The sequence below is a fragment of the Periophthalmus magnuspinnatus genome, chromosome 3, assembly GCF_009829125.3.
Source record: "Periophthalmus magnuspinnatus isolate fPerMag1 chromosome 3, fPerMag1.2.pri, whole genome shotgun sequence".
NCBI classification, from domain to species: Eukaryota; Metazoa; Chordata; class Actinopteri; order Gobiiformes; family Gobiidae; genus Periophthalmus; species Periophthalmus magnuspinnatus.
Genome location: NC_047128.1, coordinates 28,762,810 through 28,779,821, shown reverse-complemented (window position 1 = coordinate 28,779,821; position 17,012 = coordinate 28,762,810). Strand labels below are relative to the sequence as shown.

Sequence of the window (17,012 nt, the reverse complement as noted above, 5' to 3'; positions counted from 1 at the left end):
TTGAGATTGTGCAGTATGAATATATAGTCACTAATAATAATAATAATAATAATAATAATAATAATAATAATAATAATAAACTAATAATATCAATTACATTTTAGTTTCAGTAATGTTCACGGACGATTGATTACAGTATTGTTAGTGAAAATTTGTTATTTGAAGAGTTTTAAACAAATGTTATGAATTATTTAGTATAGGCTGCTAAGTACCATATAACCTTGAGGTTATATGAGGAAGATTCTGTGTTATGTGCGTATTAGGCCTTCCTGTTGTGCTCAGAGCGCTGCCATGCACTTTCCAACTTCCTCCAACAACCTCATACATAGTCACCCATGTCACATCCTTTCCCTCAAAAAGTGCTTCAAATGCAACTGTCACACAATACATAACCCCAAAGTGCTGTTAGTGTCACAAACTTTGTGAACAAACAAGAAAGGCGCACAGAAAATAACTAAGAACATGAAGTGATCCAGCTGAAACACCTGAGTTTACCTTCTGGAAGGGTTGTCATGATGATGACGACACAACCACATGACAAGGATAACACACAAAAAGACAATGAGAGACAAATACAATGGCATTACAATGATATATGACAAAATAAAACTCAGAAAATTTGAAACAAATAATTTCAAGTCTTACATGCACTGATATTAGAGGGGCCAAAGGGAAAGGCTACCTGTTGAAGTATACATGTAATGTACTGCAGTGTAAGAGAAGCAGAGACCCATTCTGTTCTTGTACAAGTCTAGACGAATATTGAGATGACTTTATAATCATGTGGACAAACACATGGTGGAAGTGAGTGCAACCCACACAACATGATGAGGATTTAAAGGCTTAGGCCTCGCTTTCTCAAACAGGATTTTAAAAACTGGGATCCTAGTCAGAGACACGTGGGACGTTAATTCAAATGTGTGTGTATTAATGCTTTCCTTTAAATATTTTTATAATTGTATAATTATTTAACAACAAAGTTACATCCTTCTATTAAGATTCTACGGACATGAAATTAGTATTTCACAGATACCGTATGTCTGTTATTTGTGTAACGATGACCTCACATGGTCAGGGTGCTGCTTGACTGACTGTTCAGATTTAAAGAACAACAGTGTCAACAAAGCACCTGCACACTTCAGAACCATGTTTACACTGCATGTTGGGTACAATACAGAAAACAGGCTGTGAAGACTGCACACAGAACACTGACACACAATAATGTTTGCATAGCTCACCTTGCTGGCTTTCAGCACATTAATTTGATCTTCATTTACAGTGTCCTTGTTCTTTTCCAGAAAACCGTCACACTGATATTCTACCTAAAAAAGAAAATAAAATGTCACCCTTCTGTTTGTTAATTGTTCCTGGTAAATTAACTAATAAATAAAGGTATTGTGTAGTTGGCCCTACTGCAGATAAACAGAAGCCCACCTTGTCAGCAAAGTGCTGTATGATGAAGGCGCGGTTGGACATGCGCGGTTTTTCAAACAGAGAACAAGTCTTAAGATGTGTGTTGTACAGTTTCTGTGCCCAGGAGTCATCAGAACCTTTAGGCATCTGGATTCAAAGAAAAAAAAATGTTTATGACCACAAATATTTTAATATTAACTTTAAGCAATGTTACAGTAAAAGAAATTCTTCAGTGTTGTATCTTGAATAGTATCACAATCTGGACTGCCTCAAAAGTCAACAAACCATAAATGCTGCTTTGTAAAGATTGGCAAGTTTGGACATAGTTTTGCGACATACACTATATTTACACATTTATTTAGTGATTACTAGATATTTACATTATTACATTTTAGATATTACATTTTATCTAACCTATACCAGTGAGTGAACAGTGTGCATCCCCAGCTTCACATGATAATTGAAAGCCTAGTTTACACAATTCAGAATTTGAAAGTACTGTAAAAATCACTACCTTACATTCTTCATCCAGAAGGTCCAAGATTCCCATTTTGGCTTCTATAAGATTAATGCAGGGTTGATTGTCATAGAAATCTATGAGAGTCCAAGGAATCTGCTCCTTCATATATTCCTCCTGTTCCAACTTGAAGACGTGCTGTGTATGTACCCAAATAAGTTATGTTCTGCACCTTGTTTTCATTTCAGCAGCACACAGTCCAATTGTTTACCATATATCACTCACCATGTTGAACTGTTGCTGAAGTTTCTCATTTGCATAGTTAATACAGAACTGCTCAAAGCTGTTGATGTCAAATGTCTCAAACCTTAGGGTAAACAAAGAAATATTCTATTTGTTGTCTATAGCCAACATATACTGTAGATTATGTGTACAACACACCTACCCATAGATGTCGAGGACCCCAATGAATGAGTGCTGTTTGACATTTGCAATCAGGGCCTTGTTCACATGCTCCACAATCCAGTTAAAAAGCTTGGCGTAGATATGTTTAGACAGGGCATCTCGGGCGTTGGTGGCTTGGAGCCGAGGAAGAGTTTTGATGTACGTCTCTGTAGCCGTCTTCAACCTCCTGTGACACAGCCACTGGGACATGTCCTGGTAACTGACCCCCACGAGTTCACAGAAAGACGTCAGGTGGCTGTTGTTTGCCTAATGGAGAATCAGAAAGGACCTTAAGTTACATCTCAGATTAGACAGTGTAATGCAGTATAAACCTTAAAGTGTTATATATTACGCATTGGACTCTTGTGATCTTTAAGCTATGTTAAATTGTTGTTACATCATCAAAACAGACCTGGAGTTATGTTTTGTTTCATTCAGACATGTTTCAGTAATCCTTTATTATTTGTCTGTCTACATCCCCAAAGCTCAAAATGTTGTGTTTCACCTTGCGTTGCCATGTAGTGGTAGTTTTTCAAGTTAATAGCTACCTTTTACATTTGATTGGAAATTCCATGGCTGAAATTATCCAACAAATGAGTTTTCTGTTTGAGAGGAATATGCAGCTCTTTTGTGTGAAATATGTGAATGACACAAAATACAAGTTCAGGTATGTTTTTTGATGAGGAAACAGCATTACAACATAGATAAGAAAATAGTGCAATATAGGCCCTTTAAATACTTACAGCTATGAAACTGCTGTCAGAATCCCTGTCTTTAATTTCTACATTCCCCAAATGAAGAATAGCAGCCAGCACCTGAAACAGGCCCATCTGATATGATTCATTTATCCCTGTAAATCAACACAAACATGACTGGTGAAACCAACACAATAATGTTTGATCATTTTAACTACCGGTAATGTGTTTAAACTTATGAGCTTTCCTTTTTCCATTGTTTAGTTTACAAAATAAATATTTGTTGTGTTTTACCTAATAGTGTAAAGGCATTTCGTGTAGTGCTGAGCTCCTTGGTGTCATCCACACCATCAATAACAGGATTACGTCCTTGTCTGGTGTACAGAAAATCATTTGCGTGTCCTGGATGAAAAAAGATTCAAATACAGATTGCATGTATGACTGTTTAAATGAAGTTTAAGAGCAGGGTCAATTTGCCCTGTATGGCTACAAAGAAAAACAATAAATGAATAAATACAATTTAGCAACTAGTAATTAAACAATAGTCCACGATTAGCTGATTTTACCACACTTTTAAAAATGATGGCCTATCGCCTAGCAACAATTCGCTTCAATTTATGTGACACTTCTTTATTCAAAGAGCCAGGAAGTCAGCGGGAAAGGAAGGGACAACAGCTGCCCATCTGAGAGTGTAGATATGCACAAGAGAAAAGAGGCCAACAGAGCAGCCATGGCAGAGCAATGTGCAGGTGCAGAGCCAGGGTTTGTACAACCCCATGTGTTCTAATGCTACTACCACGTTAACTTGGCTCAGTGTGAGGCAGTGCTTTTGACTCCTCATCAAAAGCCATGGGGATATGGAAACTGAAAAATAATGTAACCGTTTCGTTCTATTTGGCTAAGTAGCAAACATCTAGACTTACCTAATTTCAATATTTTGAACTCGGGCAGATGAGCAGAGGCACAGAGCTGGTAGAAGATGTGGTAATTTCTTTCCTCGTCAGCCTAAAGCAAATACACACATTACAATGAGAACAATGCAGCACAGAAAAAGGCATATGGCACCAATTTCAACATCAGGAATAACAAGAGAAACAGCGGGCAATATATTGTCTTGCTCAAGGGGACATCAACAGGTCAAATAGAGTGGTTGAATTGACATTGTGTCACAAAAAAAATATATATATAAATTATAAACATGTATTTTAACCAAAGCAAAGGCAATTTTGCGATATATGTTTAAAAAGTAGGATTCTGTTCTGGGAACACATTGTAAACAACTCCGAAAGCACTAACATTTGAGAGAAGACTGAAATATGAAATGATAACAAATACCATGTTTGTAGAGGTCTAAACTACAGGTACAATTTTCACTAAAAAGACAGGATATTTGCAATTTTGTTTGATTACTATTAATTGTGTAGCCCTAAAGGGAATAAGGCATAAAATGTGTATAAAGTCCTTAGAAATTGATAAACGAGTAGTGGTTTTACTTTAATCTCCGGGCTCTGCTCCGGCGTTACTGTGCCTGAATACAGACAGCAAACACACAAAGGTGCGCACCTGCCCACACCTACAAAGGGGTGGCACTAGGTATGAGAAAAATGTAGATAGGGAAGTAGCCTGGGGTTTCCTGTAACACCCTCATTCCTCAAGAGCAACTGCATTGTGTGCACTTGCTCTTTCTCCAGAAATAGATTTGAATAAAATTACATGAAACATAATAAAATGTTACCAATAATAACTTGTGAACTGCACTTTGAATACTAGATTCTTAAATAAAACTATGGTAACCTTACCTTAATATGAACCTGGTGGATAATAAGGAGCATAAGTGTATTGATGTGCAAAGAGGTAGACTGCTTAGTTTTCTGCTACTTGTCTATAAAGAAAGCCATTACTGCCACATAATTCTGCAGCTCTAAAGGAAACCAGGAACACACTCATAGCTTGACTGAGGCTTATGGCCAGGTCATTGGTCAAGTATAGTTTATAACAGATAAAAAATACAAATAATGAAGGCAACAGTTCCATAACGTGCAGAGAAGTATAAAATATTGTGTACTCACCTGGAACACGACTCGTGATTTTTCTAGAAGATATGTTCTCATGTTGGCACCTATAATGCGGTAGCGGTTGTCAAAGCCAATTTCAATATATTTTCCAAATCGACTACTGTTGTCATTTCTGGTAGTCTTCGCATTTCCAATGGCCTATAAAACAAATATAATAAGATGACTACAGAGTGTAGTTAGGTTACAAAGTCTGATACATACAGTACAGTGTGATAGTTTAATGACAAGAATGGATAGCAGCAAATTTTGTCACAGTAAATCAGCAGAAAATGCTGTTAACGAAGCTGCTGTGTAGTGAACACTTTGAAATGTGGTGTACAATGTAGCCAACTAATTTGTATTTATGCAGAGAACATAATACTATATGCAAATCTGTCTGTTTGATATTCTGGTCAGATTTTTAATTGTATACAAGATTATTAAGTGACTGAACTGATGTAGACCCAGAATATCCAAACAAAGTTGTGCAGGATAAATTACAGTTACATATCACAACTGTATGTTTTGAGAAAAAAAAAAAAAAAAGCCATTTCAGTTAGTTTATTGAGTATCGACATAAAATTATCAGTATCAGAACTGAAAAAGTTGGATTGATGCAACCCTATGTGAAAGGTCTTAATAATTAAAAAGTAACATCATTGCTGCAAGAAAAAGCATGATTCTATTCCTCTTTGCAGCTGGCTCATGATTGGTCTGGATGAATACAGTGACTGGAAGAAGAGATGGAAATAAAGGGTGGGGGTGGAGAGAGTATGATGGAGGCATTTAAAGAGCTGAAAAACCAATGAAAAGAAATACGCAAACATAAAACCAAGATGCAAAACAGAAAACCACCCTGCAGCTGGATATTATAAGTGGTGAACACTAATGGAAAAGCTTGAAATGAGTGTGTTTATAACATCACTAAACAAATGGCATGAACGCCATAAACTTAAAAGGTTTACACTGTAACTTCTCTAGTGAGTGTATGCTACCAGCTTGTCTCCATGCCAATATTACTGATTTGAATGTTCCACAGAATAGTGCAACTTTAAATTCACAACAAATATTCAATAAACACATTTCAAAAACACCACCTGTAGTTTTGTGCTTACTGCTATTAATCCCTCTGTTTGATACTGTATCCAAGTTAGCACTCACCTCCATGATGGGGTTTGAGGCTAGTACTTTCTCCTCAATGTTGGCTTCACTGGCTGAGCCACTGACTGTAGCAAAGTATCTCATTGCGTATTTGGCAGACACAGTCTTTCCAGCTCCAGATTCACCGCTCACAATGATCGATTGATTTCGCTCATCCCTAACCATAATTTAACAAAAGAATGAGTGAAAAAGTCACAAATCTGAATATGTTATAGATGTAAACAGTGTAAACAGCAAAAAGATTTTTTACATTTTATGAATTTAAAAAATTTAAAATCTAATAAAACCCTACACAATAATATTATAATAATCATCAAGTGAAACACTGGACTCAGTTGACAGAATCTATATTGACAAAAATGAATATCTAAGGCAATATATTTGGCAATCCAACAGAAATGGGTTAAACGACATCATTACATATATTACATAGTTTCACATCTGTATTGAGACATCACTATTGTAAACCCTTGCTTTGAATTATTATTATTATTTTTTGCTTTTTTTTGGACAATATTGGTAATATAACTGATAATTCAATACAGTGCCCATCTAATATATTAATAGGGATTTATTGAGGCAATAGAGATACTGGGACCACCGCCATAGGGTTATTTCTGGTTTAGCTTTGACCTACAAATGCCAAAGAGAGTGACTGGTCTACTCAGGTGACATTGGCGCACACACACAAACCTGGCCATCTGTTTATAAGCCTCCTCAGCCACAGCGAAGATATGTGGGTCCATGTCTCCCATGTTTTGACCGCTGTACGCATTGATGATGTCTGTGCTGTAGATCGGCAAGTTCTCATACGGGTTAATGGCCACCAAAACAATTCCTGCAACATGCAAAGGAAAGTGTTTCATGAATATTTTGTTGGTAAATATCTGAGATTAAGTGAGTAGCTTACCGCAGTATGTGTAGATGAGCTTGGAGTCAATGAAGCGGACTTTAAGGTTGTGAAGAACAGCCGGTTCGTGGAGGTAGCTGAGCGCCGTGAGGTCATTCTCACCCACCAGGATGTCAGGGTTACGCAGATGAGGCAGGTTCTTTGTTTTTGGGTCCAACTTGTGTTCAAGTTTCTAAAAAGTTTAGGAATAAATAAATACTGATGAGCAAAATTAGGGATGGGATAAGATACAATTCCCACAAGAGATGAAAAAAGACATTAGATTGGGTCCACAAGAACATAACGAGATGACAAGGTTTGTAAAAAAGAAATTGTGCAGTTGAGGTCACAGTTTTGACCTTACCATTTTACTTAATATTTTTGCTTTTCAGAACTTCGACATGTAACTCAGCAAAGTTCACAAATTTAAACACATAAAAAAATAAATAAATTGCATGTGTGCACAATCTTGACATGTGGCCTGTATTATGTATACAATGTTTTGAACCTTCAAATCGATTGCACAGAATTAGTTTGAAAAACATATTTGCTGTGGTTGTAACAATTTCTTTAGTCTGGCCACAATATGACAAACTAATGATGTGTGAAATTGTAAAAATCCTTTTCTGAAGTTTAGTTATGTGTTTAAATGTAAAGATAAAATGGACAACATATGACTGCATTCAAATAGAAATAAAGACGTTTTTTTTCCATATTTTTTTGTCCATGTATGTAATAAACTATAACATTAGTAGATGATTATTTTACATTTATATCATTGTAAACACCAAAATGGATACTGTTTATGTGACCATGTGACCGTGGACGTCCTGTTAAAAATGCAGATTGCAGTTGCCATAATAAAATATCAATAGCCACTAATGACATGTGTGAGTGTTTTGTGTGTGATGCAGCTGGAGAGAACCTATAAAAGCTCTGTGACAGATCTCTGTTCCTCACCGTTCCATCCTCCAATATGAGCTGCAGGGATTGGTCTCCATTGTTGTAGTCCTTCACTAGCTCAGCAGACTTCCACACCTCCTCCACATCAGGAATCCACACCCGGGCACACTGAAAAAGGCGACAGAAAAGTTAAATTAATTTATATTTATGATTGTTGTCATGGTAACTTCCTGATCCATGTGCAATGAGAAATCCGTGGCTCCATTCTGTTCTCAGTCATGAGAGCATGATTTTAATGGTAAGTTATGAAAACAAGTAGTAGCTTATGAGAAATGCAGTTGTGTGTAAAAAGTGTGGTTCGACTTGCCCTCAAAGAAACAATGAATACTATCAAACTGCTTTAGTCCATCATTGGCTTGGAGCTGGAGGGAATCAGCTGATCGCAGACTGAGGGAAAAACAACACCGATGAACACTGACAGTCACATGGCAGGAGGAATGCAGGGCTGGGAGTGGATGACCGTCTGCAGACACAGACACACTGGTCGTATACAACGGAGGAGAGAGTGGGGTTAATGCAAAGTCACACCTAAGGAGAGTGATGTGACCTTAAAAACCCCACTGAAGAGAAAGTTTACCCTGACTATTGATAACAATGAATCAGGCTGAACTTATTACAATCAAACTATAGTTAAACTAAGCAGTGGAATCTAATGCCACAAAGATTGCTGGAAATTGTTGCTACTTGTGTTGTTGCCATAATAGAAAAATATGTCAAACTCAATTTTGATAGGCTTGATAGTCAAACCTAATACCAATTTTGATAACATGATAATAATATTACAACATTGTTTTAAAGAATTTAATGTAATTTTTAACACAGCAATAGTAGTTTAATGTTGTGTCATCTTATACTGGTTCTGATATAGGTCAAGGCCATTGTAAAACTATTCAGGAAATGTTTTGGTTTTTTTTAATCAGTAGCATTGCAGTAGCTCAAATTATTATCAGTTATTATTAATTTCAATGACAGTTTTAGTATTTATTAGTATCTGGGTATTGATACATTTGACAGCTGTAGTTCCTACTCCATAAACACCACAAGTTTTAATCTCAAATCTAAATTTTAGAATTATGTACATTACAGTGTACACTACACTACAGCCTTTAGATCCAAGACACAAACAAAAAAGATGTTTAGCACCAATTGCATGCCGTCTTTTGGCCGTGTTACATAAATGGCAATTAACTTTTTCCAGATACAAGCAAAGGGAGCTCTTTGTTCAACGGGTCAATGAGAAGGGGGCTGGTGATTTTGGTCAGCTGCCTCACTATGGATCATCTGAATCATGACATCATGGTCACACAAACAGTACGTCTGCCTCCACCCGCCTGTCTGTCTCAGCTTTACGAATACCAGCATGGCCTCTGATAAAAGTACAGCAAAGCTAAAGTTTCAAAGTATGGCATTAAACAAGGCTATCTCCACAGTGACAAGCAGATGGTTCCCGTTCCCCCAAGGCCAAGCTACAGGTCGGATCTGTGAAGACCGCTTTCTACAGTAATAAACTAACTTTTTGGGGACAACCAGTGGTACAAATATACACCAATGTTTTGAAAGCTGAATGGAACAAAACATCCCTATTTGATTTTTGTTTATATAAATAAAAAATAGGCCAACTACATGACAGTATTACATAATATATATTTTAATGTATGCGTAAATGGAAGAAATTGTTCATTTTCCATATGACTTTTGTACAGTGGGACATTACAATGAAAGCCCCATTCATCCCATAGGTCCTTTTGACCTGGTAATGCACAACCTTGGAATCTGTAATGATCTCAGGTTCCACAATAATACATAGGGCTTTACCATTAGCTTCAAGTTTTCTTCTTCCCACTCCTTTTTGAGCTTATATAGGGATTAATTTGTGAAATGTGGTTTAAGGGTAGCCGATACATGTGCTCAAAATAAATAAATAAAAATAAATAATATAATAGATAAGCAACAGCACAAAAACTACAACAACCACTACAATAATCTACTCTACACTGGGTGATATGAGAAAAAATGAATAACTTATCATTCTTTTCCTCATATTGATCAATCTTAGTTTTCAATTTAATTTAGTCACAACACAAAAATGGATCTTAGCACAGAATAAAAGTGTGTAGTGTTTATGTTAATGAAATCAATACTATTTAATACAAACATAGTCAAATTTCTTCTTTCAAAGTCTGAACTCTCCTCTAAAGCACATGCTTTTACAGATAGAGGATTGGTTGTAGACCTATCCATTAAAAAACAACCATATCATTGATTATACATGACTGAATTGTGATCTCTCAATCTTTCAATTAACTGCCCAGCCCTACTCTAGACCTTAGGCTAAACATAGCCCAGGAGAAGTAGATATGAATTTCCAAATTGATCCTTTGGTTTACTTTGCATTATTGGCCTTTTCACCTCCTTGCTTCAATCAGCCTCCTAGCAACGGGAATAGAAAGAGCGTCACAGTGATGGAGAGGCGAGGAAGAGGGAGGATGAATTCTAAAAATAGAAGCTATGAGTTTGGAGCTGCATCACACCTCAGCCTTCGTACGCACATGGAAGAGCACACTTCCTAATCCCGATAATTATTCTCATGCGTGCAGCTGGCATGTTTCACACATTTCACGTTTCATCGTTTCAACATGTAATTTAGTGTACCCACAGTGCCATTTGTGTCAAGCGATTTACTATGGCATTGTAATGCGTTTATAGTGAAGCAATGTCCTCTGGGTATAGCTAAAGAGGACAGCTCAAGGACAAGGGCAAAGTTATACAAATAGATGCATAATACAATAAGAATACTACACCAAATAGGACATGAGTTACAACAAGCAGCACGGACACTGTACATTGTGATGAGTCAGAGATGGACTGAGGCTTTGGTGAGTTTAAAAGCAGGAGGAGAAGAGGAGCGCTGACAAAAGAAAAGCAGTGATGTAAGTATGACATCAAATGTCACATGACTACTGCATGGAGCTAAAGCATTCTGGTTTAAACCATTCCTACAAGAAAAATGCACACTTTTAAAGGTTGAGTTTCATCTATCCTTGCCTCTTGTTACAGGGTCCGGTGCTATTGATCCCCATGCCAGTTGTAGTGCTTGTCTAGCACATTAATAAAAACAGCACAGCATCACAGATACTATGCAGTGCACTTAAGAATAACATATTGCCTCTAGAAAGGGAGAAGGATAAGGCAAAGTCTGGTTTGGAGGTACGTGACCTGCACAACACTAATCCTTGTTTAAGTGAGATAAAGGATCAACACCTGATTAGGATAACAGAAGATTTAACAAAAGCTAATCTTATTTAAGTCAACTACAACAGTATTTTATTACCTTCACATATGACTGAGGCGACGATATGCATGATTAATGTGCATGCAAATTGAAAACACATGGGTTTCTGCAAAAATTGTGAAAGTATATAATTTTTTTTATTAATATTTAGGATAATTGATCACCATTATAAACCTGACTAGAGGTATACATGCATAGATATACCGTACTTTAGTTGTGTATAAAAAAAATAAAATAGTCTGAGTGGGCTTTGCTAATTTGCAGATCTACAGCAGTGTAAGAGTCATATATGCCAACTCTAACATAGGAGCTTGGACTCCTGGATCTGCCCCCTGGTCTGTCCAAAAGTTTTCTGACACCTCTGATGACTTTCCAGAAGCAACCTGATCCCACAGGAGTAAGACTGGTGCTAGTAAAGAACTCAGAGCATTAGATCATCAACAAAAATAATATCATGACTATGACACAGAGAAAGTATAAGCGTAGATGAGGACATGAAGTGAAAGCATTTCTGTGTGACTAAATAGCTGGTACAGACATCCCTCTAAAATAATCTGATGATCCTTTAGTGCACTCATTATTAATAAAGTCTTCAAAAGCTAAAAAATAAAAACTGTTTATTTCCTCCTTAGATACAGAGAAAATTAGCAAAGTGTTATAATCTATCCTATGATTTTACCATTTCCAGCATCAGAATCAATATTGATGGGATGTCTCAAATATTCTGTAGTGACCAGCACAAGGACAGTGACATATTGTTGTTATGACACTATATGCTCGGGGTACATCCACTTTTTAAAGATACTGGTATGTGGAAAGTAGTTAGTCCACAAATTCTCAGTAAAGCTATGAATGGAGTCGCAGAGTGCAGTTAGTCGTCACATGATGGCTCTCATGTGAGAATCTGCTGTTTTTCTGCTCAGCTGGCCAGACACAGCATGAGTGTGCAGAGAGACCAGGTCTGACACTGCCCAGTCAGACCCTCTATACTACAGTCCTTGCCGTCCCACAGCAGCTCACTGTGAGAACCAGTGCAGCCAGGCCCACTGCATGCCACAGATCACAGTCTCTGAGTACAAGTCATGACGCTGAGCAGCAGCTAATCACATTAGTTTGGTCTGTGCTACCTCTCCTAGCATCTATTGCTAAGTCCCAAAGCACCCTTTAGATCAGTGGACTGTGGGTTGTTTTTTTTATACAGATTTGATTATATTAGTAGCAAACAATGCAATCAAAACTCACTGGCCCTTTAATTAAACTACTGCAACACCATGTAGGTCATAAATTGACAAGATTTTATATTCAAGAGCAGCATAAAATAAATAAAGTGTAACAGTAAATACAAATCAGGTTTCGTATAACCCTCTGTATAATGTGACATGCAAAATGTAGGAGTTGGGATATTTAGAAAAAGGGTGTGTCGGGAGGACTGGTGCGCTGCATGTGTTTCTTAATAAGTTGGGAAATGTTACGTGTCTAACTGTTGGCGATATCAGTCATCTTTTAGATAGATCTGATGGTGCCTGTCATATAAATAACAGGTATATATATAACATTTTCAGGGAACAGATATATGCAAGTGTCTGAGGGAGGTAAACAAATGATCTAAAAGACTTACTTGGACAAACATATACTCCAAATCCCGATTCATGATGAGTTGCTGTTTGAGTTCTAGCTCATGCTGCAAGATTGAAGGTCCACAAAGCCTCTTCTCACTGCTCCAGAGCTGAGTCCTGAGCTTGTTAGTAAATGAAACTTCTCATTGTGTCTGAAGACACAAACAGGGTTCAAGGCTGTTCTCTAATGCTCCTCGTGCTGTGGCCTATTACTGGCTGTCTCTGCTGTCTGTCAAATATTTAGCATCCTTTTTGATCACATGAGGCAGAAAAACTCTCTGAATGAAAGACAAACCACTAACCTAAAGCAGTGCAGTAATGCAACTCTCAACCTGTATTGTGATGCATTATTGGCATCAGAAAAAAATTAAAAAAAGAGAAGTGTTTAATGACTAGAAAGAAAATGCTATGAGAAAGAATTATGACAATTTTGGCCTCTATGGGTTACCAATGCATCAACATGCCAAAGTGTATAGAACATAACTACACAATTACTTTAACCAGGTTAAGCTGGTAATCAAATGCACATGGTTGCAATTAGATGTCGGGAGAAAAAAACAAACTGGCATTACAAAACATCTGACGCAATTGACACACCTATGAGTGGATGTTGGTCTGCTGATAAATTAGCCTACGGTGTCCAAAAATCTATCATTTTTGGTAAGTCACTCCCTAGTTCAGAGGAGCACCCGTCTAATTATAGAACTGTGAGGCTACTTTACACAAGAATTGAAAAAATCCAAAACCATGTTACATCACACAACACAACAATCTCTCTCCTGTACCACCGTATGAGTCATCTGTGGCTCACATTTATTTACTAATAATAGAATGACTTACATTCAGACAGAATCCAACAACATTTTTTTCAAATATTTCTGGGACCTTTCATGTTTGCCTCTTCCTCAGCACCTTTACATCTGACTCACCGTCTTTATCAAGTAGCAGGTCAGGGAGGGAGCATAGCCAGTGTGTTTGTGAATCTTAACTGAGCTGCTGGAGCCAACTCAATGGGCTTCTATACAGCTGACTCATAAGCACAAAGACGGGACTGTGCACTGCTCCTGTGCTGGAAAGGTAAGTCACACAGAGGGTCTCACATCAGAGGCAATCGACCAAAACACATCCAACCATTCAGAGCTAAAACCTGGAGATCCCAGAAACTTTCACTTTCACAGCGCAAGCACTGGCATCTTGAAACTGTGAAAACTAAAATGAAGCAAAATATCGTTTAGTTTGCATTCCTCGTTTACCCGGGCTTGGAATACGCAGAAAGTAGTTACAACTGCAATTAAGGGCCTGAAACATGTGTCTTTGAACTGTGAAGAACCTAAACTGTTTTCATTGTATTTAATTACATTTATTCAATGACTGTGTTGTATGTATGAGCAGCAGCTGGCCATAACTGTAGCGAACCAGTAATGAAGTAACTGGATGAAGCCCATGCACTCATCGTTGTCAACTGTCTTTATTATCTTTATTATTATTATTGCTAACAAATAATAGTCAACAATGAGTATACTTTGTCTTGCCATTGAAATTCATAGGAGTGATGGGGCACAAAAGGACTACCCTAAAACATAATCGGAGCAATACTCTAAATTAAAATGGAAGTAGGCCATATTAGATGGCATTTCTGCCACCACTTTATCATACGTTTATACAAAACTAATCTAGTCCTAAGTTTTTTATCCAAATGAGCTGACACTCCAAAATACCTGCATCCATGCATCAGTTTACAGAGTTAAAGTTTTAACCAACAGTGCAAAATCAAAGCCTGAATAGAGGAGAATAAAGAGCAGATAACTAATGGAGACTAATGGCGCCCCCTGCAAAATACAGGAAAAGTCCACCAGTATAATGAGAGTTATGTACGTAACTATTGTTCTATGAACACAGATGCAAAGTGATGAAAATTAACAGACATTATTTAGGTCACTCCAGTGAAAAAAGTAAATTAAACCATAAGAACTGGTTGTTGGTTTGCCCTGGACCACACCAGTATGAGTCAATTGGCACACTTCACTACGGAAATGAGGTGAAGAGGAGATAGCGGCCCAACGTTATTCAGAGGCGGTCGTGAGTCGATGGGGGGAACCATGGGAGGGACGCAGGCATGGTGGCGAGGGCCATCATCGCCACTTGCAGCCTTAATTAAAATTTGCTTTGTAATCAATTAAGTTTATATTAGGGTTACACAATCCAGCTTTTTCAGTTCCGATACAGATATTGATAGCACATATTGTCAGGAACTTTAAGTCAACGTAGCTATCAATTGATACTGGTGTAGGGATGGAAAATGGTGCTTATTTCCATAAAACACAGTTAACTTATCAGACAAGAGATCCAATAGTGGTATGTAACTGTTATGTATCCTTCAAATAACTATTGAACAGCTTTGTATGATGTTCAATCAATATGAAAGGTTTTAAGTCAAATTCAGCCTGTAGTCATATTAAAAGGTCCATCAAGGAACCAATACCGAATCCAGCAAATTTTTCAGTTTTTTTAATTGCGCTGATATTCAGAACCAATATCTAGTTTACATCAATTTGAATTAGCTGTATGAATATTCTTAAACACTAAATATTGACAGACTACTATGACCTTTTTACCTAAACAAGCATGGAGTAACACAGGTTTCCATTCTAATATTTCCATGACTGCTTTAGAAACCCAGTTAGAGAGAACGCTGTAATTGTTCACTTGTTTTCCACTCACTAAAACTGTTTTCCAAGATGAACACACCAGCTGTCAGATAGGGGGATGGGTGACTGCATCTCCTTCCCCTCCAACACCAACATCCATGTCCTCACCATTCAAGATTCTCTCACTTAACAGCCCTCCAGCCAATATATGACCTTGTACCAGCACGTTTTTTCATGTTTTCATCATAGTGCATTAGCTATAGCCAAACTTAGGCCCTTCCCTTGGACATATCCTTGATGCTAAAGAAAGATGCTAAACGGAGATGCGGCGCTCCGTGCAGCATCTCAGTGGTACCCAGCTCAATCCGAACATGCTAAATAACAAAACAATATGTAAAAAAATGTGGTACAAAGCGTGTAGATCTGATATCGAATGAATGTTTGCAATGGCAATTTTGTGCGAGGGTGAAAAAAACAAACAAAAAAACACGGGGGAAAATAGCTGTGATGGCTGGCACCGCCTTTTGCATCATCCTTCCTCCCAGCCCCTCTCCTCCAAAGAGACTGATGCTAAATAAAAACAGGTGACTATCGTGTACGTTCAGTAAACAAACATTTAAAAAATAATAAATAGCCTACATCTTGAGTCAAAGGTGTAATCCAGTGTTTTAGGGGTGATATTAGCAGGTGAGTTAATGAGGACTATATGCAACATTAGCAATACCCTTGTCAACTGAACGTGTAACGGAAACGCACCAACCGTTTTAAAACCACATTTTAAAACCACATTTCAAACGTTTATCAGGACCAAGGCGTTAATTTCGAGTAAAAAAAGAGATTTTCAAGCCCAGCACAAAATCGTAAAGCCAGTTTTCTTTTTGTTTTATACTGAAAATGAACGTGACAAGATGAGACGTCATAATACCAGCTGCAGTCTGCTTGCTCATTAGCTTTGAGAATAACGCTGACATTGGACATAAATACACTGCACTTGTTTTACCTTTGTGTACAGCTCCGACGCTGCCATGACGGTCACTCGCTATGTCCTCCCTCCAATCTGGGCCAAAAATGTGCAGGTCTGCGCGCTACACGAGACTTGGCCCTTGTTTTCATGTAGCTGCGTCCAGCGGAGCGGAGGTCTAAATCCTTTTGTTGCTGCAGGGACTCATCGGGGGCTCATAGGGGAGATGCGGCTGCTCTGGTCGCCATAAAAACACATACACCTCTTACTAGCAGCAGCCTGAGGTTTCGGAGGAGTCTCACTTTGCATTGTGGGTATAATGAATGAAACCACTCAACCTCTTCTTTCAGAGCCCGGGAATCTGCACCTCCTCGTGGCCACACAAGGAAAAGCGTGGATATTTTTTTCCAGTAAGCATT

General features: G+C 37.8%; 1 protein-coding gene across 4 annotated transcripts in view; it reads right to left on the bottom strand.

Moving 5' to 3' along the window:
- myo5aa (myosin VAa) overlaps window positions 1-16,883 on the bottom strand; it is a 32,298-nt gene extending 15,415 nt beyond the window's left edge. For all 4 annotated transcript variants that reach the window (XM_055232227.1, XM_055232236.1, XM_055232239.1 and 1 more), the window contains exons 1-14: window positions 16,633-16,883; window positions 8,074-8,184; window positions 7,135-7,306; window positions 6,918-7,062; window positions 6,225-6,381; window positions 5,079-5,222; window positions 3,933-4,014; window positions 3,304-3,411; window positions 3,058-3,164; window positions 2,316-2,581; window positions 2,156-2,237; window positions 1,928-2,068; window positions 1,435-1,560; window positions 1,239-1,322 (exon numbers count right to left, since the gene is read on the bottom strand). In XM_055232227.1, the coding sequence (XP_055088202.1) occupies window positions 1,239-1,322; window positions 1,435-1,560; window positions 1,928-2,068; window positions 2,156-2,237; window positions 2,316-2,581; window positions 3,058-3,164; window positions 3,304-3,411; window positions 3,933-4,014; window positions 5,079-5,222; window positions 6,225-6,381; window positions 6,918-7,062; window positions 7,135-7,306; window positions 8,074-8,184; window positions 16,633-16,659 (1,752 nt within the window). In that variant the 5' untranslated portion in view covers window positions 16,660-16,883. The remainder of the gene's footprint in view (window positions 1-1,238; window positions 1,323-1,434; window positions 1,561-1,927; window positions 2,069-2,155; window positions 2,238-2,315; window positions 2,582-3,057; window positions 3,165-3,303; window positions 3,412-3,932; window positions 4,015-5,078; window positions 5,223-6,224; window positions 6,382-6,917; window positions 7,063-7,134; window positions 7,307-8,073; window positions 8,185-16,632) is intronic.
- Window positions 16,884-17,012: the final 129 nt, after the last annotated feature.